Source organism: Brachyistius frenatus, unplaced genomic scaffold (assembly GCF_029030835.1).
Source record: "Brachyistius frenatus isolate BFR_SWC_R1_liver_20210118 unplaced genomic scaffold, ASM2903083v1 Contig_2, whole genome shotgun sequence".
In the NCBI taxonomy this organism is placed as follows: Eukaryota; Metazoa; Chordata; class Actinopteri; family Embiotocidae; genus Brachyistius; species Brachyistius frenatus.
The window spans coordinates 10,167-31,958 of NW_027210601.1; the positions used below are offsets into that span (position 1 = coordinate 10,167).

At 45.9% G+C, this 21,792-nt stretch overlaps 2 protein-coding genes across 4 annotated transcripts in view; both read right to left on the reverse strand.

Moving 5' to 3' along the window:
- Nucleotides 1-794: 794 nt before the first annotated feature.
- edn1 (endothelin 1) lies at nucleotides 795-3,011 on the reverse strand. The gene is made up of 5 exons (XM_069699809.1): nucleotides 2,755-3,011; nucleotides 2,322-2,472; nucleotides 1,956-2,105; nucleotides 1,571-1,669; nucleotides 795-972 (listed from the first exon to the last, which is right to left on the reverse strand). The coding sequence occupies exons 1-5, from the start codon at nucleotides 2,813-2,815 to the stop codon at nucleotides 840-842; spliced, it is 594 nt and encodes a 197-aa protein (XP_069555910.1). The 5' UTR covers nucleotides 2,816-3,011; the 3' UTR covers nucleotides 795-839.
- A 3,426-nt stretch (nucleotides 3,012-6,437) lies between these two features.
- Nucleotides 6,438-21,792, reverse strand: part of hivep1 (HIVEP zinc finger 1) — a 54,522-nt gene continuing 39,167 nt past the window's right edge. For all 3 annotated transcript variants that reach the window (XM_069691599.1, XM_069691583.1, XM_069691592.1), the window contains exons 3-9: nucleotides 19,270-19,323; nucleotides 10,800-16,573; nucleotides 10,558-10,691; nucleotides 10,283-10,458; nucleotides 9,656-9,757; nucleotides 8,386-8,918; nucleotides 6,438-8,150 (exon numbers count right to left, since the gene is read on the reverse strand). In XM_069691599.1, the coding sequence (XP_069547700.1) occupies nucleotides 7,038-8,150; nucleotides 8,386-8,918; nucleotides 9,656-9,757; nucleotides 10,283-10,458; nucleotides 10,558-10,691; nucleotides 10,800-16,573; nucleotides 19,270-19,323 (7,886 nt within the window). In that variant the 3' untranslated portion in view covers nucleotides 6,438-7,037. The remainder of the gene's footprint in view (nucleotides 8,151-8,385; nucleotides 8,919-9,655; nucleotides 9,758-10,282; nucleotides 10,459-10,557; nucleotides 10,692-10,799; nucleotides 16,574-19,269; nucleotides 19,324-21,792) is intronic.

The window sequence follows — 21,792 nt, forward strand, 5'->3', positions numbered from 1 at the left end:
GAATTTGGCACTTTAGTGACAAACCATTTCACGGAAATGACAAACCAATCACACGACGGGCCAATATGGCCATCAAATTACAACGTGTAAAAAACAATAAATAAATAGAGCACAGCACATATAAGCAACAACGCACACATGTAGTGAAAACATAAATTAAGATAAATGCCGAGTAATCTGTGGCAACACGAGTAAGGAAAACTCCCAGCAGCTGAATACAGGAGACGACCTGTAATGTAAATGCAGTAAGTAGACTCAGTCAGTGAAACAGCGACACAAGGCACGTAAACCTTTTTTACTTTACCGACAAATGATCTGTTTTTGCAACTTGTGTGCGAGAAAAATAATGGCGTTTTGAAATATAAAGTAGTAGAAGAGCCTCTTCCATTTAACGGCGGCAACAGAAGGGCTTATACGAGTTCCTCCCAGTAATGTCAAGTCGTTGAAATGCTACTGGGTGAGTTTTTTTTTTTTTTTTTTTTCTTTGGGAGTCCAAAAGAGTTCTCGAGTCTTGACCGTGACATCTGAAAAGATCAAAGAGTGTCCTTGATTTAGCAGACCGGGGGGGGGCCAAGTCCTCTTCTTATCTCCTTCCACCTGAACTCCGTGTGTCGACTATGACCTCGTTCGTCTGCCCGAAGAAGTGCAAGCCGCCGAGTTGTAAATGATCTCTTGCTCTGCTGCAGCCGGGGGGGGGGGAAGCCCACACGGAGAAAGTTCTCCGGCCTCGTGCGGCCTCTCTGGTTGACTTTCCGACGGGAGGGGGGGGGGCCTTCGGAGAAAGGCCCGCGGTTCTAAAAAAAACTCCCTCCGCCTCTGCACGACTCGATCTGTCGTCTTTAGGAGGCGACGCTCTCGCCCTCCCATGCTCTCGCCCTGTGGCGCCGTCTCACCCTCCACTTCTCCAGCAGCAGGCGGGTTTTCAGTGCAGCCCGGAGCGCTACAGGCGACACCCGTTTGCTCTTCTTCACGCTGTAAACAAAAAAAGAGAAAACAATCAAGACGCCTGAGTCACTCATCTCTCGGGTTATGTAAAAAGGTAATCCCATAGCTGGGTGGATCCCAGTCACTCACTTTCAAACCAGGTGTCATGCAGAAACACACTTTTGAGGTGGTTGGAGGCGCTCGAGCTTATTGAGCTTTACGTTTACAATTATTAGTACGTCAGAAAGCGCAGACATGAGGCGCCGCAAACTTTGAGGGTTTTTTTTGGTTTGAAAACATGACGGCACATGAATGCATCTGTGGCCGGAGAGCAGCTGCAAAAGTGACAATTTCAGGAGGTTTAAGCAATATATAATGGTGCTCACTCATCATAATTTATAAGGAATTCCTCAGGTTAATCTTGACATTTCTGCCTCTAAAACACGTGCTGGCTGTTTTTGTTGTTGTTGTTGTTGTTTGTTTTTATCTTTCAGGCTTTACTCATACACAAAATGATGTGCCCATGAGATATTTTGCCCTACAAAAGACCTCGGTGTTGCGTGAGGTTGCAACTGCCAAATCCATTTATTTTTGCAAACGCACTCTCAGGAATGCAGCGTGCTTTAGTCTGAGCGGGTTGTTTTACCTATTAATCTCGCCCGGGTCGGTTGCCAGCTTGTGTTTGCACTCCGCCTCAGCACAACCGTCGCCCTCGGGGGAGCGGATCACCGTGTCCGCCTCATACCTAACAGGGAGAACAGAAACACACGATGAGCGCAGGATCACTTTTTCAGTTGCTCGACACGCTTTTGGTGCCATTTCAGAAGCAAAACGTGCCCCCCTCCCCCCACCACACACAAACAACATAGAAATGAATGAGTGTGGCAACTTACACTGACAGTAATTACGATTTTTTTTTTTATATATATATTTTTTTATTTTTTTTTAGCTCCGCGTTGATACCGTCTGTTTTCAAGCAGCGATAAAAAATAAATAAATAAATAAATAAATAAAAAATGCCAACTACACACCTGAGATTGTTTTCCAGCCGGCAGAACTTCCTGCACGTGTTGTCGTTTTCACGGAGGCACTCGCAGCGAGGTCCGCCGCTGGTTGCCATGGAGTCCGCGACCGCGCGCTTCGTCCTGGGAGCGTTACCCAGTCCGTAGGAGACCACGCGCCTGGGAGGAACACGTGACAAGCTCGAATCAAACAGCTGATATTAACTGCTGGGACATTACGCTTAAAAATAAATTAAAAATCATATTTTTTTTTTTTTTTTTTTTTTAAACTCTGCTAATTAGACGGCCAAATCCGTTTAAACTTGTTTGTTTTACTGTCCTTCCGAAAGTAAAAAAAAAAAAAATGTAACGCCGCTCTATCATTGCGTTACTTACTCAGGTGTGTTGACCCATATGATGTCCAGGTGGCAGAAGTAGACGCACTCCTTGTCCAGGAAAGTTGCGCAGGAGCAGCGCTTGTTCCGCACATGACGCCCCTGGGTGACGGCGGAGGCGGTGGGTGTCCCTCCAGCAGGAGCCGATAGCGCTGTAATTAAAACATCTTTATCAAAACACAATCTGCAAGCTGTTAAACTAATGTTATATGTCAAGGGAAGCGTTAGGCTAATCTGCATAATTGCAGAGTGAAGATTTAGTTTTGCCTCATCAAAATTCAAATTTAAAGTAGTCTGCTTAAACATGCAAACAGTCCCATCGTCACTTCTATTATTCGCTCGAATCTGATTTGTTTTATGATTTAATTGAGTGGCTATAATTAGTTCAGTCGCTGTTGGGGAAAAAAAAAAAAAAAAAAATGGGCAAAAGTTACCTGTGCAGAAAATCCAGGAGTACATCACTGATAACACGGAAATCAAAATATATATATCCATTTTTGTACTTTCTTCTTAAACAAAATTAGCGCTCAGGAAAATTAATAATCCTTCAGAAGTGGGGAGGGAAAAAAACAAAAACCACAATCTTGTATCCCTCCTTCGTAAAATGTTTTGAGTCCTCGGAGATTCACGCAGGAGAGCAGAGGCGACAGTCTACAGTCTCTCTTGTCAATGTGGCCCCACATGTGCAAGCCCTTTCACTTTATACAAGTCCCCCCCCCCCACCCCATCTCCTCCCATCCCCTCCTCCTCCTCCTCCTCCTCCTCCTGCAGCGCCGTTACAGTTTTTGTCCTTTGGCTTGTACCCAGACAAGGATGTTTGTTAGTAGTTGTTCCCCGATAAGGAGCCGTGCAGGCCAAGCTGAGGATCAGTCAGATGTCTCAAGCGTCGAGTTTGGGAATTCAGGAGACGCCGGAGTTGGTTTTTAATGCGACCTGTGCCACACTCACGTGTTGTTGCACGTATTAGACAGCAGGTGGCAGTCTAAGGACAGCATTCGTCATTTGGCAGTTTATTCAGAGCTGTTAGTGGGGAAGGAGGAGACACTCAATTTATTTGGAGAAAAAAAAAAAAAGTATATTTAAGGATATGAAGCAGTGCAGAAAGTACACGTATTGTTACGTGACTTGAACTATGCACAGGTATTATTACTGAAAACAATCTTAGTAAAAACTAGATTGGTAGATTAAGCACTTTCTTAATCACGGTGATAATCTACAATTTGAAGTCGAATAAATGTTTTTTTTTAAAAAAATAAATTATTACATATCTGTTTAACCAACATTGGAAACCTATTTTGTAGTGAAGACTTGTCCAAGACAGCAACATAAAATGTAAAAAAAAAAAAAAAAAAATCAAATAAATAACAATAAAGTCAAGAGCAGTGATTAGCAAATTAGATTAAATGAATTTAGGATTGATTTTCCATCAGATTTCCTCTTGTCTTTACTGTGGCCAGTGAAACCAGATTTCTTGATTTTCATCTTTCAAATGAGACGAGGACGCCTGGGGGAGATGGGTGAGAGACAAGATGCAATAACAATTCCATAAATAATGTTAATAACATAATTTGCCAGTCAAGCCTTCAGCAAAACCAGAACAGAACAGATTTAAAACGTTTACGGAAAAGTGCAAAGTATTGAACATTGTGAATCCACTTAATCACATTCTCTAATTGGATATTCCAGCCTTATAGACATGGACGCAACCACGTCCCCCCCCCCCCCTCCCACTACTGAGAAAATACCAATCTGCCCCCCAAATATTGAGTATAAAATATGTTAAATACATTCTCCTTTTATGAACACCGTCAGTGCATCTGTGTCTTGTTATTTGCTGTTTATTTTCAATATATTTCCTATTGTGAGGGAAATCCTAATTGTGGGAATCCCCCCCCTCCCAATTGTACACTTGGTTGGGCCCATGGTCATTTTACACAGTAAGTAACAAATACCTGAACAGACGAGGTAATAATAACCAACATCTCAGCTGACTGCTACCAACTTCACAATGCACACTTTATAGACTTTTAGCTCAGTGAGCTAACCAGCGCCGGCCTAAAGTCCACTAACTAAAGTGCCTGTTTTGCTACTGACAGGTTCAAAGTGTAATTCTAAGTGTCTGACAGTGTTACGGAAAGGATTCCTTTATGTTAGACCTTTTTGTTTAATCAGAAAACAGCTGTAACATCGCTCCGCTCGAAGCCACCAGACTCCATTCATAAAAACAGTCATTTTAATGTACAGAACACAAGAGTTGAGACTGGTGGCTTTGAACAGAGCGATGTGAGAGTGTGGCTATGAAGCCTAACGTCCACAATACAGACATATTGCTGTCTATCAGCGATATTTAGTATATGTATCTCGTCCAAAACATGGGAAAAAAGTCATACTATAGCATTTTGTCCAAAATAAGAACAAAAAAAGTCATGTCGACCAAAACATGAAAAAAGTTGAAAATATGAAAAAACAAAAAAAGTCAAACTTTTGATATTTCTCAGGGTCATAGTCGAGATTCTCCTGAACGGGAATCCAGTCAAAGTTTTTCGCCAGCTATTACGGATTATTTTTAATGAATATTTTAAATTAGGAAATTTCGATGTCAAAATGCGAAAAAAGTGAACTTTGCCTTCGATTTTCTCAGTAACTGTACGGTATATCAAATTTAGGACCACATACTATCATATGACTTTTTTATGACATTTTGGAGGACATACTATAGTGTGACATTTTTATGGGCCTGTTAATGTAATGGTTTCCCTCCATCGCCAGTTGTAATAAACTGTGGAAACCAAGCCGGTAGTTCATTTCCCCAAATCAGATTTTCAGACACACAGTTGCTGCGGGCAGCGGTGGAAAATTGACCTTGTGTGTGTATTGGTGTGCACACGTGTGCATGCATGCACAAAGTGGAAAAGTCTTAGGTAAAGTATCCTGACATGCTGCAGCTTTGAGGCGCCTAATCAGAAGCTGGTGTTAAGAGTTTCCACTGCCCAGGGAAAGAGTTTTTCCAGGACACAATCAACTCAGTAGAGCAGGATCAGAAGCAGATTTATAATGGTTAGGTTAAAACTTTGGCAATCAGGTTTTGCCAATGAGCCCATGCAGCTGCTGGGATGTTGTGGTGATATTATGTTGTATACGATGTGAGAAAAAGCCCACTTTTGTTCTGACTGTGCAAGTTGGGCTCTTCACTTCATCTGGCCTGCACTGGTAGATACTGACCTGTAGGGGTCTCTGTTTGCTTTGCTATGGCTTTCAGCCACAGGTTTCAGTGAGCTTTGAGGGAGGAGGAGGCCTAGGATGAGGGGTCTCTGCTGTGGATGGATGAGTCACCTTCTGAATGGGGTGGAACAAGGAGGTTATCACTGAAAGCCTCTCAAGACGAGAGGGCAGTTCCTTTCATTGAGGCTAGATTGCTATGTTTGGTCCCAGTCCTCTGAGAGCTCTTATTATGACTCTTCTCGTAGGTGTAAAATAAAAATGAATAAATCAAGGACCACTCATTTAATTTGCAAACCGTGATATTGAAGGAACGTTTGTCACCGGAGGATTAACTCTAACTGGTCAGAGTTGGTGGCCTGTTGAAGGAGATTGAATTGTTTTGTTGTGCAAGATTCTTGCATCATTTTTCTACTGAGAATTTTTCTTTGAATTCAAAATGAATAGTTTGGTCGATAAAAATTTCAGCAAATTGGAAACAAAAATACCTAGAACCGTTTTTTTTTCCACCGTGGTTTGCTTGACCAACAGGATGAAACTCAGAAGAATTCTGTGTATTATTACAAACACAAAAAAACCCCAATAAAATATTCACATTTAAAAAACTAAAACCGATCGACGAATCAGCTGAACACTGCAGGTCTATTTCGGCTTCGAAATTAAACACGTGCTACATACAATATTAAACGTCAAAAATACTCAGTAGCAAAGCAGGCCATCGACTTATTTATAGCAAAAACCGTTTCATGCCACTGCCCCATTTTTTTTAACACTCGCAATTTGTTCATTGTTAGAATAAATAGTCTGTAAATGAATACGTCACCTGTAATCATTTCACAAGTCCACCAAACATCTGTAGTGACAATCTATATCAATCAAAACAAAAATCAAACACATCTTAAAGGTTTATAAACAAATTTTTACTGATACAGTTAAGAATATTGATACAGCAATGTAAAGCTACCATAATGCACATACCTATGGACTTACGAATCATAATGGGCACTAGATGGATTATAATAAATAGTTGAACACAACATCTGTACACAGAAACATTGCCCCATAATCCATAGAAATGTACATATACAAGTACAACATTTATAATTCCATATATTTACGAATGACAAATCCTCCAAAATAAACTCGATATGCATCATTATGCCTCTCTGTACTTCAATTTCTGTGAAATAAACACAAGCAACTACTGAATTTATAAGGAATTATGTACAGGTTCCTAAACAAGAAACTCCATAAAGGCACAATTGTCTATACAACATGTACAAAAAAAAAAAAAACTGTCTGGAGCTGACAAAAAAGTAAAAATTAAATGATTGGTCATCATTATAATTATCATATGATTGCACATACAATATGAATGTCAGCATCTGTGCTTTGAAAGGTGATTTGCAAAGAAACAAACCCCCGAAAAGTGTTTTCAGTCTTACAAAGTGACAAGAATTACAAAAAGAGAACAAGAAGAGCTTCCCACTGGGGGTTTTCAGGTGGCAATGACCAGTCTGTCTTCATCGTCACTGGATACCTCATTATAGTCATCGATTGTCTTATGCCATCTGGTCACTGGCGGTGGTCTGAGAGGCGCAGCATCACTCGCTCGCTCAACTCTCGACTGTCTCGGACTGTCCGCTCGACTCTCCGGAGCTGGTGATGGACGCCGCTGAGGGGATGTATCCGCTTCTTCCTTCTCCGCGGTCGGTGCGAGCTCTGTTCCACTGCTACCTCCAGGGCTGCACCTGCTGCCCGAGCGCCGCTCTGGGGAGCTGCTGACCTTCAAAGCTGTGGGCGGTGAGGCAGCCATGCAACTCCGCGAAGAAACGAGCCAATGTTCGTGTTGAGCTGGCTGTGCTCCCGGAGCTTCGGGGCTGCCCTGCCTCTCGGAGGACCCGGGGAGGGGACTGAGGGTGGACAGAGGGCTGAGAGAGGGAATAATGGCAGGCAGGGCGATGTTCAGTATTTGCAGGCTGGGGACATGAGTCTGGGGGCCCGTGCTGCTTTGCGAGGTGGGTAAAACCTGCAGCCCGAGCGTGGCGTTGAGGGTGAGGCCCTGCTGGGGGAGCAGCTGTGTGGATGCCAGGCCTGTGTTGGTCAGACCCATGAGGTTAAGCGTCTCCAGACCCAACGGCTGTAATGTTTGAGCCTGCAGGCCGGTGACCTGTCCGAGAGGGAAGCAGGGTAAGACGCTGCTGATCGGCTCCTGGACCACAAGCGGCTGGCTGTGCAAGCTGTCCTGTCGGGGCGGTGTGTGGGGAGCCGGTAACGGGCTCGTGTTCCGGTGGATGACGCTGACGGCCGGGATGGTGAGCTGGACGGGTCCGGCCTGGATCGGTACGAAGGTGGAGTACGCTGCCAGGCCAGCAGGCACCAGCTGGATCCCCCCGACAGGGACCATGCTGTAGGAGGAGCGAGATGGCTGCTGGGAGTGCAGGGGCAGGTGACTGAACAGGTGGGTCTGGGGGTCTGGTCCGGGTGTTTGGGACACACCCTGTAGGGGAAAGTGCATTGGAGCTTGAGAAGCGTACGAGGAAGTCTGGGTGCTCCGGTCCACTGGGATGCTGGATTCACTGGTCGCCACGGCCTGACTGGCAGAGCTCTCCTGTAAAAGAGAGAAATATTCTTACTTCATGACTTGATTGTTGCAAAATCTCTTACGGTTTGAAATGGTTAAGAAATCCACCAAGCCCGTAAGACTATTCACCTTTTGGCAGACAATTCACAGCAGCTTTGTGGAGGTGCTTCGCATGCAGGATTCAAAGTAAGGATACGGATAGGAAAGAAGGGAAGCAGACAGGGAGGGATGGAGAGACACAATGAGAATATTTAGGTCTCACCTGGCCAAGTTTGGAGGCTTTGCATGGCACTGGGGGGCTAGGGGGGACATCAAAGTCAGGGTAGTCGATGGACATCTGCCTGCATGGTGACACTGGGCTCATCATGTGCACCGACTCTGTGTCTGAGGTGTACGAGTCGGATGTGATGGCAACGGGGGGAGGGGAGTTGGGGAAGGGCATTGAACTGAAACAGGACCCGGAGACGGATATCTGCTTGGTCAGGTACACGGGGCTCATCATGGGGACACAATCTGTGTAGGACATGTGGGACACGGTAGCAGGAGGCTGGGACGGAGGGAAAGACAAGGAGCTGATGGACATCTGGGCGAGGAGCGCGCTGGGAGGCACCTCGGCCTCTTTGGAAGGGATGTGCTGCGGGCTGGCGGAGACGGACGGGTTGGTGGACAGTCCCGACTCCGCCTGGCTGTCCTCCTCTTCCTCCTCGTTGTCGTCGTTCTCCTCATCGTCGGGGCCGTCTGAGTCGTCTCCGTCGGAGTCCTGACGGTCGGCGCTGCCCACCTGACTGCGGTCGCCTGCAGGTGAGAGAACAGGTGAGGAGCAGGTCTAATCTTCTGCACAACACATGAACTGAGCTCATATGGAAAAAAAAAAAAAAAGATCGTCTCTTTTGTAGCATTTAACCACTTTGACTCATTAAGGAGTTCCTATTATCGTCTAGATTTCTTTCTCAAAGTGAAGAATTCCACGACTAAGAATCCTATTCAGGGATGTTTGTGCTGCTGCTGCTGCAGCGTTTCACACCCCAGACCACCATATGCCCCTGAGCTCCATCACAGGCAGAGGAGGAAAAACAAATATGCTCTCAGAGACTTGGACCATCGAATGCTTTCAGGCAGCTTCTCTCTCTCTCTCTCTTTTTTTTTTCTAAAATTAGACGCAGCAATTTCCTCTTTCTAAACGCTGTGCATGCCGCCCACATGCGCTGTGAGTTAACAGAGGAAGAAGCTGCATTTAGAATTTCTAATTAGACCACAGCAAAGCAATTGATCGACATAGCAACAAGGCACAAGTGGGGACAATCCGTGTTTTATATCTCACGCCATTAACAGGAGAACTATTAAAAGAAGGGCAATCCAGCTGTTTGAAGCCAAAGCAGACGGTGTGAACAAGTCAGCATTAAGTCATAAGGCATTAAGTATATGGAACTATATGCTGTAAATAAAGCCCTGAATTTACAGGGAAATGTTTTGTCACGACCCTCCTGTATTTCCCTCAAGGCTTATTAAACCTGAGCATTAAATCACTGTACCAGAGTCCTCTGCGTCCTGATCCTCAATGAGACCCTCAGGCACCCCCATCTCCATGCACTTCTTACTGTGGGCCTTGGATTTCATGTGCTTGGTCAGATTCCCTGCAAAACAGGAGAGGCAACAAGGTCACACGGGTGGGTAGAGCTCGAACAATAGCGCAGAAGGAGTTTACGTAAGAGTACGCGGTCTTTGGGCAGGCTGTATGTAAAGGGTGAGTAACTGATGAAGACATTTTTAAATGAACGTGGGCTGCTGACACCAAGTACTGTTCTGCAGTGTCGCGTGGGAAGGGAAGTTCGATAAAGAACGGTGAATCATACTGTCTTGGTTTAAGAGAAGGTGAAACAACAGCTTTAATTTCAGATGCTTGTAAAAGGAACAGAAAAAAACACGTCCAGTTACAAATATACAGTCTCAAGCTGTATGTCCGGCTGTAAGATTATTTTCTGCAATTACAGTATTATATTCAATTCATAGGACTACAGTCCTCATGGTGGATCTGGTTTATTAAATGCACTGCGTATACTTTTATAGACAGGGTTGTATAATTTGAAACTGACGTTCGTCGTGACATTTGCACACGAGCACGGGAGCGGTATCTTTAGATTTATAGATTTGACACTCACCTTTTGTCTTGAACGAGAAGTTGCAGTGGACACAGTGGTACGGCCGGACGTCAGAGTGGGTGCGGATGTGTTTGCGCAACATGCTGGGCTTCTTACAGCGAATCCCACATTCCTCGCAGATATATTTACCCCGTCCGCGCCCACGCACGTAAACGTACTCTTCGTTAGATTTGAATCTGCGGGTGAAGGACACACGTGATTGAAGGCGAACATGGAAAACCAAAAGGGTAATGTTTCTAACGGGAATCCAATAAATTCATTGGTTTGGATCGTACCCGCCGTCAAATATCTTGACCCGCCTCGGTTCCGCTGTAGATGCCATGTCCTTGTCTGAATCGTTGCTCGCCTGAGTTTCTGGTTGCACTTTACTTCTGGTTTCAACGGATACAGACTTCTGAGTTATTGGCAGCTGCAGGAAGAAGAAGAAGTCATTGATGTGTTTATCGATCTGATTCAAGAAACAAGGCAACTATATAACGGCAATATTTTCCAAACTTTGCAGAAAGTTCCTTCTTACCTTGAGCATGATGTCTTTCAGCTTGCCTGAGTAAGACAAGATATCTGACTTCCCGGTCGTTTTGATGGCGGAGGTGTAGTTTATTTTCTTGGAGCTCTGCTTGGAGTCGAACAGAGACATGACCACCTTGGTGGGCAACCCCAGTGGGTTGGGATTGTTGGGGCTGACCGTCCAGGCAGCGTACGCTGAAGTCTTCAGGTCAGTCTGTGGAACATGAAGAGGTTTCCTCTTCATCAGGAAACACCAGGTGAAGGTGGTGGCGGTCTTCAGGCTGGGGAAAGACAGACGCTGGCTGTCTTTGGTGTTGACCACAGACACAGACGTGTTCAGTTTCATCTGACCGCCGTGGAAGCTCGATGGCCTGATGGGAGATTTGGCAGGTGTCCACCTCTGTTCCTCAACTCTGTCTTGAGATTTCAAAATGTTGTTAGTTGGCGCAAAGGTGCCCTTGCTGCTGAGGGTGGTATTCAGGGCAGGGCCTGCCTCCTCGGGGATAACAGTTGTGTCTTTATCCAGCCCAGCAGCATCAGGTGACATAGGTTTAACATCGTCCGTTGCCTCCGAGTCCTTCTCCCCATCAGATTTAACCTGAGGCAGAGGCGGCGCCTCGGTCTCAATGGGACTGTCCACCGGTTCAGTCGTGCAAACCTGCCTGACAAGTGTTAGCTTCCGTTGTCGGGTCACATCTGACATCTTGGCATTAAGATAGTTGACGGACCTGCCATCTGTTAGACAGGCGACTCCGTGCTCGTCCTTTGCCCGCTTCTGGTGCTTTTCCATGTAGATGTCCAGGCTGTTGGCAGGTGACAGCATTCGTTTACTGGAAGCAGTGGGTTCCTGCTGGGGACATAGTGTTACCGACGCCAGCTTCTGTGTGCAGTGCAAAGACCCAAGAGATGGTGCTTTTTCTCCAGTATGATAAGTGCCTGCTGTCGGAGTCCTGTCCTTCTTTGTAGTTGTTCCAGCATCACTTTCTACACTATGATTGGACGACAGGCTATTTTTATTGGACATAGAGGAAGCAGAGTGCATCTGCTCGTGAGTTATGAGGATCTGTGGCAGTGGTATAGCACCTGTTTGGATCTGATCAAACGGCTCCCTTTTCTGTTCACCAGACAAAACAACAGTCTGTTTCTTAATCTCAGAGGCCTGTTGATTGGTTTGACCAACATATACATTTTGGATCACATCCGATGATTTGGAAATGTTCAGAATCGGATTGGCAATAGGTATTGTTAAAACTGGCAAGGCTATCTGAGTTCCCTGTGTGCTGGAGAATGAAAACGTTTGGCTCGCTCTCAGAGTCGGACACTGTAGCTGGTATTTGGGCACAAAGCACAGCTTTTCTTTAGAGTCGGCAGGTTTGTTTTGAATGTTCTCGCGACAAACTAAGATCTGGCTGAGCGGTTGTTGTATCTTTTGGCAAATTTGAACCTTTGACGTTTGATGCCAAGGGTGCGGAAGGCCGTGGACTTGAGGCTGCTGAGTTAGGCTACCCAAATGAATGCTTTGCACCATTTGTTCATTCTTTTGCAGTGATGGTTCTCCAGTGTGCAGGATAAAAGGCGGAGCCACGGTGCGCCTGTTGGCAATGTGAATCTGCTGGGATCTACTCTGAGTGAAAGAGCTAACATTAGTAATGAGAGGTTTATCTAGAGGTACGACAACTTTCCGGACAGGCTGCTGACTCTCTGGGTTTATCTTCAAGGACATCTGCCGAACCAATGGCCCCCTCCTCCTTTCAATAAGTGGAACCTGAGCTACTTGGGAGAGTTGTCCAGTTTTTGGCTGGCCAACAGGTGACAGAGATCTACTGGGAGATACATTACCGCAGTCAAAGGACTTGCTACGGTAGTCACATGAAATCTCCACCGAGGGTTGACTACAAGTGATCTGTTCAGATGCGGCACGCCTCATCATTCCAGGCACGCCAAGAGTGTTGAAGGCTACTGGCAAACACTGAGGCTCTGGAACCTTGCCAACACACTCCCCTCGAGAAGGACTCTCCGACCTACATGGCTCGTCTCTGTCGAAAGAGGCCGAGATGCTGGAACAACGAGAAAGACTGCTGTCCCTGCTGAGGCTTCGCGAGAGGCTGGACTCAAAACTGGATTCACCAGAGGAGTGGTCCATCTGAGCCAGACGAATTCTCTTCTTTTTAGGAGGGAGTTTTTCTGCCGGTACCTTCGACAAACTCTCGCTTCTCTGAGGCCAGTTGAACTGATCTGCGGGTTTGTCTGCTGGCTCAGTAGTCTGCGTTTCATGTTCTCTGTCGGGCTCCTCTGTGACCAGAATCTCGGGGACTTGAATGTTGTTCTGACGAACGAGGCGAGACTGATGGACAGGAGTGGAGTTTTCACCGACTGCCGCCGTCGTACCTTCGGTGCTCTGCTCCTTCCTTTGTTTTCCGTAGTCAACGCTCTTGGGTTTGGATATGTTTTCGTGGTAGCTAACAGTTGAGACACTTGCCGTTACATCTGATTTGGGTTTATTCAGGGGATCCTTCTCCATACTATCAACAGGAGAGACCCTGTCAACAGACTCTGTTTCAAAGGAATTGGGTCTGCTGAGAGAGTTGGTGTGTCTAATGACTGACGTACCGCTGCCTTGTCTTTGTAAATCTCCTTTAGTAGAAGTGCTGATCTGGGTCTCTCGTATTGGCGACAGTCTGGAATCTGAAGTATTAATACCTCTTGCTACAAGCTGAATCTGAGGTAGCTTCGACTGGTTGTTTTTGGGCTGTACGTCTACTAATAGAGGATGCTGAGAAAAATTCCTGTTCGCCAGAACTGTCGGGAGCTCAAAACTAACAGAGCAAGGTGGAATAGTGTCCGTCGGAGATTGATCATCCTCATCACCGACGCTTTTCATTTTCCTTCTCTTCCTAATTGATGTCTGTTGATCAAGTACTCCAGAGCCACTCGTCGATCTGGCGACTATGGGCGGCTGCACGCTGACATGAAACACATCTTGATCCGTTTCTTTAACAGCCATCGGCTTGTTTTTTGGACCGTGAAGCTCAGAGCAATAGAATTTTTTGTGAGTTTCAAAATTCTCTAGCTTTCTGTACCGGTTGCGACAGGTTTCACACTCGTACATGGTGCCTTTGTTCTGCAGAGGCTTTCTGTTTCTGTCCTGACTGTTCTCAAAAGATCGGCTTCTCTGCATCAGTTCGATGGAGCTGCTCGCACCGTGGTAGCCCTCGTCCATGGAGCGAACGGTGGGCAGGCCGTGCCCCTCGCTGGTGGAAAAGTCCTCCACTGCTTCTTGTCTGACTAAAGTACGAGAGTGTATTGCAGGATTTGGGGTTGAGGGGGCCGATGAAAACACATCATCACTGAATGAACTAATTTTGTCGTCGAATGACTGACAAATTCGCAGAGGGTGGGGGAGGGGAGCAACATTAAGGGGGAGAGCTGAATGTCCCGGCGTCGTGGGCATAGAGTTACTTCTTGTTATTGGCAAACAATCCATTGGCGGGTATTGAGACGGTACCGAGAGAAGAAACACTGGCTTCGATTTATCTGTGGGAGTGAACGGAGACTTGGGGATGTCCGAGCTGGAACTCGACCTTCTTCCCATCGGTTTCAGATCAAACTGAAAAGAGTCTTTAAATATGTAGGATTTAGGGGAGTCTATGCTGCCTCTCCTGGAGAGAGAGGTCCTCCTCGGCTTTACGCTGTCCAGCTGCTTGTTGTCAACTACTGCCTCGTTATCAGATATCAGCTTTGAAATTCGTTCTTCCAGAGAGCGTGCGCTGGTTTCTAATGGTGGACGCATCTGCCCGTCCGTGGCCCGTGACCTGTGCTCCACTGCTACATGCATCACCGTGGCAACCACAGGAGGGAGATTGGGAAGAGTGTTCTTGGCGATGTCGACATCGACCGGTGGAGTTATCTTCACAAACGGACTCGGCGGACTCATGGCCTGATCAGCACTTTCAGACCGTGAGAAGTAGCCCGAGTCCGTACTTCCCAGACTTCGAGGACTCAGGAGACACTTCTGCTGCTGCTGCTGGGAAAAATCCGTCGCTTGTTGCCGCTGAAGCTGAGCGTGTCCGCCAAACAGCGGAGACTTGCACTGTTGGTCCTCATCCTCGCTCACGGTGTCTAGCGAGGGGCTCGTACCGTCCACCTCCTTCAGAGATGACATGACTGTGATGCTCGATCTCAGATTGGCGGTCTGGAACTCTCGTTGCCGTTGAGCGGCAGCTTGTTCGGGCGCCGCTCCCGTAACTCTCGGACTGTCCGCCCTTAGAGGGGAGACGTTAACTGGATAGACGACAACTTTCGGAAGCGCGGCCGTCACTTTGGGCTCATGAGCCCTCTGACCTGCCGATGGTTTGACCGACTCAAACGCACCGGATGAGTCCGCTTCCGCGTGGCACGCCTGCGTCGTACCTGCGCTCGGTAAACTGTTTTCCGACGAAGCCGCCACGCTGCTCTGCGACGAGTCGGGGTCTAAGTCCGCGGTGCTGCCTTCCTCGTCGCTGTCGCCGCTATCCTCGGCTTCCGAAAGCGTGCCGGGGCCTTTGTCGGATTCTTGAGAAAGCGATCCACCTCCGGATTCAGAGCGCGCGATGAGACCCAGTTTTATAGCGTGAGCGTGGGATTTCTTGTGCTTGTACAGGTTGCTCTTAGTTTTGAAAGAGAAGCCACAGGTGACGCAGGGATATGGCCGTTCTCCCGTGTGAGACCTGATGTGTTTGAGCAGCACGCTGGGTTTTGCACACGCCCGTTTGCAGTACTCGCAAACGTACTTTCCTGGCTTTTTAGGCTTTTGGTCCTTGGAAACCTGCTCAACGCCGTAGTTCATCACGGTGGTCATCTGAACTTGGTTGCTGCCGGGTGTAACCGGGACCTGAATGGTGCTGGGAACACTCGCCGAGAGGGACTGGCATGTGTGCACAACCGGCGGTTGGCTTTGCGGCAGAGCGTTGGAGCCCGAGGGAACAGGTGCGTGAGTTATGGTGGATGGTCCAGTATTAAAGTTCATGTGCAAGCTCGGCTTTTCCGGATTGGAAGAAATGGGCATGAAATGCGGTGCAGCGAGCGGAGAGCTACTCTGCGTGGACGTCTGCACATTTCCCTGCAGTGGTGCTCCAATGCTAATGAAGTTGCCTTGTTTGTCAATATAATAGGTCTGCATATGGGATGGTTGGGTGTGGAGGCCAACATTGACCGCCTGCATTGTTGTTACTTCACCGCTGCATTGAGTATGAAGGGTGGCGGCATGTTTGCCGATGGCTGTGACCTGCAGGCAAGTTTTCCTCTCAGCCAGTGTGCTGAAGTCGGGCTCCATGGCCCTGAGTAGGACATCAAGTGGAGCACTGCTGTGGTAAGAGTCGCCCTCAAAGCCGGGGTCTTTGCTGTCTTTGGACTGAGTCACTTTCGCAGTAATCAAAGAGCCCTCCTCACCATCTGTGGGCTCCAGTGATGGCGGCCTCGAGGATGGTTTCTCCTGCTTCAACCTTTCAGCATCGGTGGAAAACGACCCCTCGTCAGGGGATGCTGCAACTTGTTGGTCATACTGCGGGTCTCTCTCCCCACCGGGTGACGTTGAAGGGTCGTGGGAAGGACTGTTGGAGGAGGAGGAGCACGAAGGTGTAGTTTCCTTGGACGACAATCCGCGGAGAGTCTTTTCAGATGTTTTCGATTGCAGGGGCTTCTTCACAGGAGATTTGGGAATTTTTTTGAGCTGATTCTCTGCAACAACCTTTTTCCTCTTCAGGCCCTTTATGTTGTCCGCATTTCTTCGACTGCTTTCGGATATCCCTGTGGAAGAAGAGACAACAATGAGAAACCAAGAAAAGTGGGTGCAATAAAACCATCTTGTTACAACTTCTCATCTGACAGAGAAACACTAACGTCACTAATGAGAAAATCCGTTCTATTTGCCAAGCTGAAGAGTTGAAAAGTCCTGACTGGCTTATGAAACAAATTTTTATTTAAGCTATATCAAACAGCTCACACAATTCTGATGCAGCATTTTATATTTGGTTAGGGGATCAAACTTTTTCGACATTTAGCCGTTTGGTACATATTGCATTTCACTTTGTTTTTGTTTGTTTGTTTTACATTTACGCAGTAATATTTAAGAGAATTAAAAATTCATATTTGTATAAAAAGTTCAGCACGTTAAAGAAAACAATAGATAAAGTCTTCCTAAAATAAAAAAGTCTAATTGTGTCTCTCAGCATCTATTGATGGGCAGCAACTAATCAATCATCAGTTCTAATGACTGTGTTTGTTATTTAGAAGTCACTGTTGCTTTTTGAACCGTTTTCTGCAAACACAGACATTCAGGACAAAATCGAGACTTGACATTATGTTTCTTCCCAGTGCTGCTTAAAATACTACAGTATTTAGAATTATTACGGTAGTATGTCCTTATTATACTACCTTTATGTTACTACTCACTGTTGTGAAAGCCTGACTATGTTTACTGTATTGCACTGTAAAATCTGTGCAAACTCTACGACCTTTAGTTTTTAACTGCTTTGTTACGGAGCAGTATTATCTGTCACATATGTTTAATTATAAAATCTATATAACAAAATCTTGTACTGAAAAAAAATATTCAAGAGTTGTAATGAAAAGATTTGACTTTGTATTTTCACCAGGTTATCAATAACCTCTTTTGTTCGAGTGAGATGGTGATACATACCACACTCTAGACTCATCGCCCAAACTGTTACTGATTCTCTGTGTGACTAATACCACCGAGGCCGCTGCTTCATTACATAAGCAAACAATGATTTCTTCCTGTTTTTCCGACCTGGCTGATCAGAATATTTACTCCATATAAACACTATACACACACACACACACACACACACACACACACACACACACACACACACACACACACACACACACACACTGCATTTCCATGCTTGCAAAACTGCACTCCTACAATAATGGTTACGCTGCTTTTTAAAAGGGCGCACCCGAACCGCGGTGCCCCGTAATTTGTCCGGTTGGCTCCGCAATAAGGAGTCAGGCAAAGAGTTTTGAGGACATGTTGCATAAGATTAGCAGTGCCCTGTCACAGTTTCCTGGCTTATATAGGTATTTCCCAAGATGAGGTCACGGTTCCTTCAAAGCCTCTGGCATAATTAGATTGAGGAACGCCTTGTCCTTACATAAGTTAATCCACTCTCCACGGAAACATGCAAGCAGAGAGGGTTTTAAAACACACACAACGAATATAACAGGGTCTCTTAAAAAAAAAAAATATCCCTGTGATTTTTGTTGTTTAAATAGCCCACTCAAAAAACAGAAATCGCCTTAACAAGGCAGCATTTATAAGAGCTGCTGAAAGACATGGGAAAAGGATTATCCCCCCCCCCCCACTACTCAAACAAGTCTGCAAAGGAGATTCCATGACCTCACAAGTTTTCCATCATAAAAAGTAGTTAATAAACAAACACTAGTTTAATGTCGGTCTGTCTGCGAGATAGAAAAAAACCCAGTTTAGGCTGTTTTCAAACCAAAAATAAAAGTCATCTCATCGGCACATTTTGTCAACCAGCTTGATGTCCTTTTCCTCCACTCGAAATCCATCATTTCCCCTTCACAGTATGAACATGCAGTCTAATCTTTATGTAAAATAAAGGCCAGCCATTAGTGATCCAGGTTGAATAAGGTGTTGACAGGAAGAACTTCTTCCTACTGAAGGGATTACCATGCGCAGGCAGTGACATCACTACCTGCTGTGTTTTGATTGGGCAGTATTGCATAGATGAGGTTAACTCTCAGGCACATCTTAACCAAACTGGCTTTCTATTTGAATGCAGTTACATAACAACCCATTTCGAAAACAGACACTGGACCTCCTGTGTTTAGTCATGCCACATTGCACTTTCTCTACATGCAAAGATTACTGTACGCACACAGAATATACACGACAACTAACTGTAAATATTTAGCAACCATTAAAACTTCAGAGTAACAACATTATTATGGCAGGTCACTACTGAAATAGGGCCAAAGGAATTAAAGACAGTCTTTATCAAACCACTAATCTAAAATTCTGCAATTATAAAGGATTCACCCACAAATGGAGAAGCCAGATCAACTTTTTATTATATATACTGCAGGTAGTTTTGCTGAAGCAGAGGTGTGACGGCTCCAAAAATCTGCCAGCACTATAACTGCACTAACATGTTAATGCAGCATTCCTTAAATATATCAATAGCGTTCAATAAAATTACAAGTAAACATGAACTACTACTGCAGTGACCATATAATAGATATTGTTTGCACCACTAAAAAAAAACGTTACCTTTATTTGGTGCTTAGAGTGAAAAACTGATCCCTGTCATTCCCTTTTAACAAGCAGGTGCTAAATCAACAAATTCTACAAAGCAAACTCGCCCGAAATGAAAAATTAAAAACATTCGACACATTGTGTGTTTAAAAACTAACGTTTCATAAATGACCAAAGTCTTGACGAAAGATCCTCTTACCTTTCTGGGAGGCTTTGGGGTCTTTCAGCTCTTTCTGTGCCTCTTCTATTTTATCTGCAACGCAAGAACAGAGCATTTTTAGCATGGAGAGCCGCGCTCGGCAGTGCAGAATGTAACTAATGATACTGGGGATGCTTCCCACACAGCAGCAGCAGCAGCGGCAGCAGCAGGATGAAGGTCTTTCAAATGAAAAACAGACATTCTTCCACAGCAGAGCGAGCGAACTATTCCATTATGGAAACTACTGTCATCATGAAGAAGGGAGTGCGCTCAAAAACACAATCATACAGGAACACCCACTTCTAGGAACAGGAGCTTGTGTCTGAAAAAAAAAAAAAAAAAAACTAAAAACAAAAAAAGCCTGCAGACCCGTCAATGTGGTGAGTTCATTTTCATTGTTGGGAATTTACGCAGATCGATTTACATATTCTATTCCTCGAAGAATTCCCTCCATTCAGGCCTTTTATGGGTCACAGTCGTCTCCCAGGGTGCAGCAGGTGAGGAACCTGTTTTGGTGTAAACCGTGTGGGAGGTGGCGCCGTAACGGACGGCGTGTTACTGTAATCAATATTAATTATACACGCGGGCTCAGTGTGGTGTGAATGGTTTGTATACGTTGGTATGGAGGCAGAGGGAGGAGGTGAACCCCGAGGTTTTCTGCTCCTGGATGGTTTTTTTGGTTGTTTTTTTTTACCGCTGTGGCTGCAGGAGGGACAAAGCGCGCAGAAGTACGTATTCGGCGCTCGTTCTTTTCTCTTTTTTTTTTTAGTTTTTACAAAAATTTAGTTTAAACTAAAAACAGCAGCTGAAAGGTGAAACATAAGAAAAAAAGAGCAAAGTCTAGTTTAACTTTTACTTTGAAGAGCAGATTTTTTTTTTCTTTCTCCTGATCCCTGTCTCTCTCACGCAGAAGATTCGGAGTCCTTTTGACACCTTTGTTTTGCTGTGACCTCGGGCGAGCGGGTTCCTTGGACGAGTGCAGATAAAAGTGCGCGTAAAAGTGTTCCTGCCTCCTCCGACCGCGGAAAAAAAAACACTGGACGGAAAAACGAGCCCGCCGAGGCCTCTGTGCCCTGCGTATGACATTAGGAGTGCAAGACCGGTCCTCGAGGACCGGTGGCAGCAATTTTGTCCTCGATTGCGCAACCGCTGATGGAGGATGAAAGAGGATTTTCTTCTGTGGTTCCCAAATTCACAGCGCAATGCCGGGAATACTCGCAGGAGGGGCGGAGATGAGCGGGCCACAGACGAGGTCAGTGGATTATGTCATTGTGTGTGTGTGTGTGTGTGTGTGTGTGTGTGTGTGTGTGTGTGTGTGTGTGTGTGTGTGTGTGTGTGTGTGTGTGTGTGTGTGTGTGTGTGTGTCACTATAGTCGCACCCTTCTCCATCTTTCTCTTCCTCTTCCTGTATCTTTCTTTACATCCCAGGCACACGCCACGGATTACATAATGCGTCCCCAACCCTGCGCTGCCGTGGAGCAAAACAAAGGCACCCTGCCAGCAGAAAACACGGCAACCGAGGCAAACAAGGAGAGGGCAGAGTGTTTGTTTGTGTGCAGCAAGGTAGAGAGAAGAGAGAGGTATGTGTTGGTGTGTCTGCTCTATTTACATATAAATGACCATGTGAACGCCCTTGGCATCCGACAAAGGAATCGCTGTGTTTTCCTGGCAACGGAGCCAGCTTGGTGTTTATCCAAACAGAGAGGATCCCGAAGCTTCCTTCGGAGTCACAGCCGCCGCGGCTCAACCTCGCAGCTTCCTCCAGTAAACGCCTGTGTTACTGCAAACCAATTGGAGATAATAAATACTTGTTTTAGTGGTTAGAAGATTTGGAGGTGGATTTTTGTTTTGTTTTGTTTTTCATTGTTTGCACAGCTTTCTGCATGTGTCTTATATTGGACCGCACTGGCAAACCGAGGCACGAGTGATTACTGCCCACCCAAAAAAAACCAAAAATCGTATTAGCGGAGCGGAGCGTAAGCTGTTATAGATCAGATTCCTCCTCTTGCATAACAAGCCACAGTCCCCTCATGCTGAATGACACCCATGAAGTCGAGCTCCGAAGTGTGGAAAAGAGCAGGAAACGCCAGGTCGAGCGAGTGGAAAAGGACATGGCAGCGTTAACCCTTGACAAAAACAACAAAAAAAAATATTCCATCCACAGCGCAGCGAATTATTAAACCAGCAGGGGACGATTACAGGCTCGTTTATGTTTCCTTCATTATGGCTGTTGAGGGTTGCCGAGGTGGTCTGGGTGACGGCTGCATAGTCGTCGTGCCATCTGAAATCGGCGTAATAGCCCTGTAACCACGGGGAAAACAACACGAGGAATCCACACAAATGTTGCCGGTGATGAAAACCAGAGCACATCGTGGCTCGAGCCCACAAAATGCGAGGTGCAGCCGGAGAAAACACAGTCGGAGGACACCGAAACTCACAACGACCCACTTATGGCTAAACTGTTTACAAGTGTGGTTTTAAACAGAAACACAGAAAATGATTTGTAGGATGCTCAAACTCCTT

Excerpts from the sequence above, each read along its gene's own strand:
- edn1 (XM_069699809.1), bottom strand. The coding sequence starts at position 2,815 with ATGGATATATATATTTTGATTTCCGTGTTATCAGTGATGTACTCCTGG. Across the intron at positions 1,670-1,955 it reads CGGCTGGAAAACAATCTCAG|GTATGAGGCGGACACGGTGA; the intron begins GTGTGTAGTTGG and ends TCTCCCTGTTAG. Across the intron at positions 973-1,570 it reads GACCCGGGCGAGATTAATAG|CGTGAAGAAGAGCAAACGGG; the intron begins GTAAAACAACCC and ends TTTTGTTTACAG.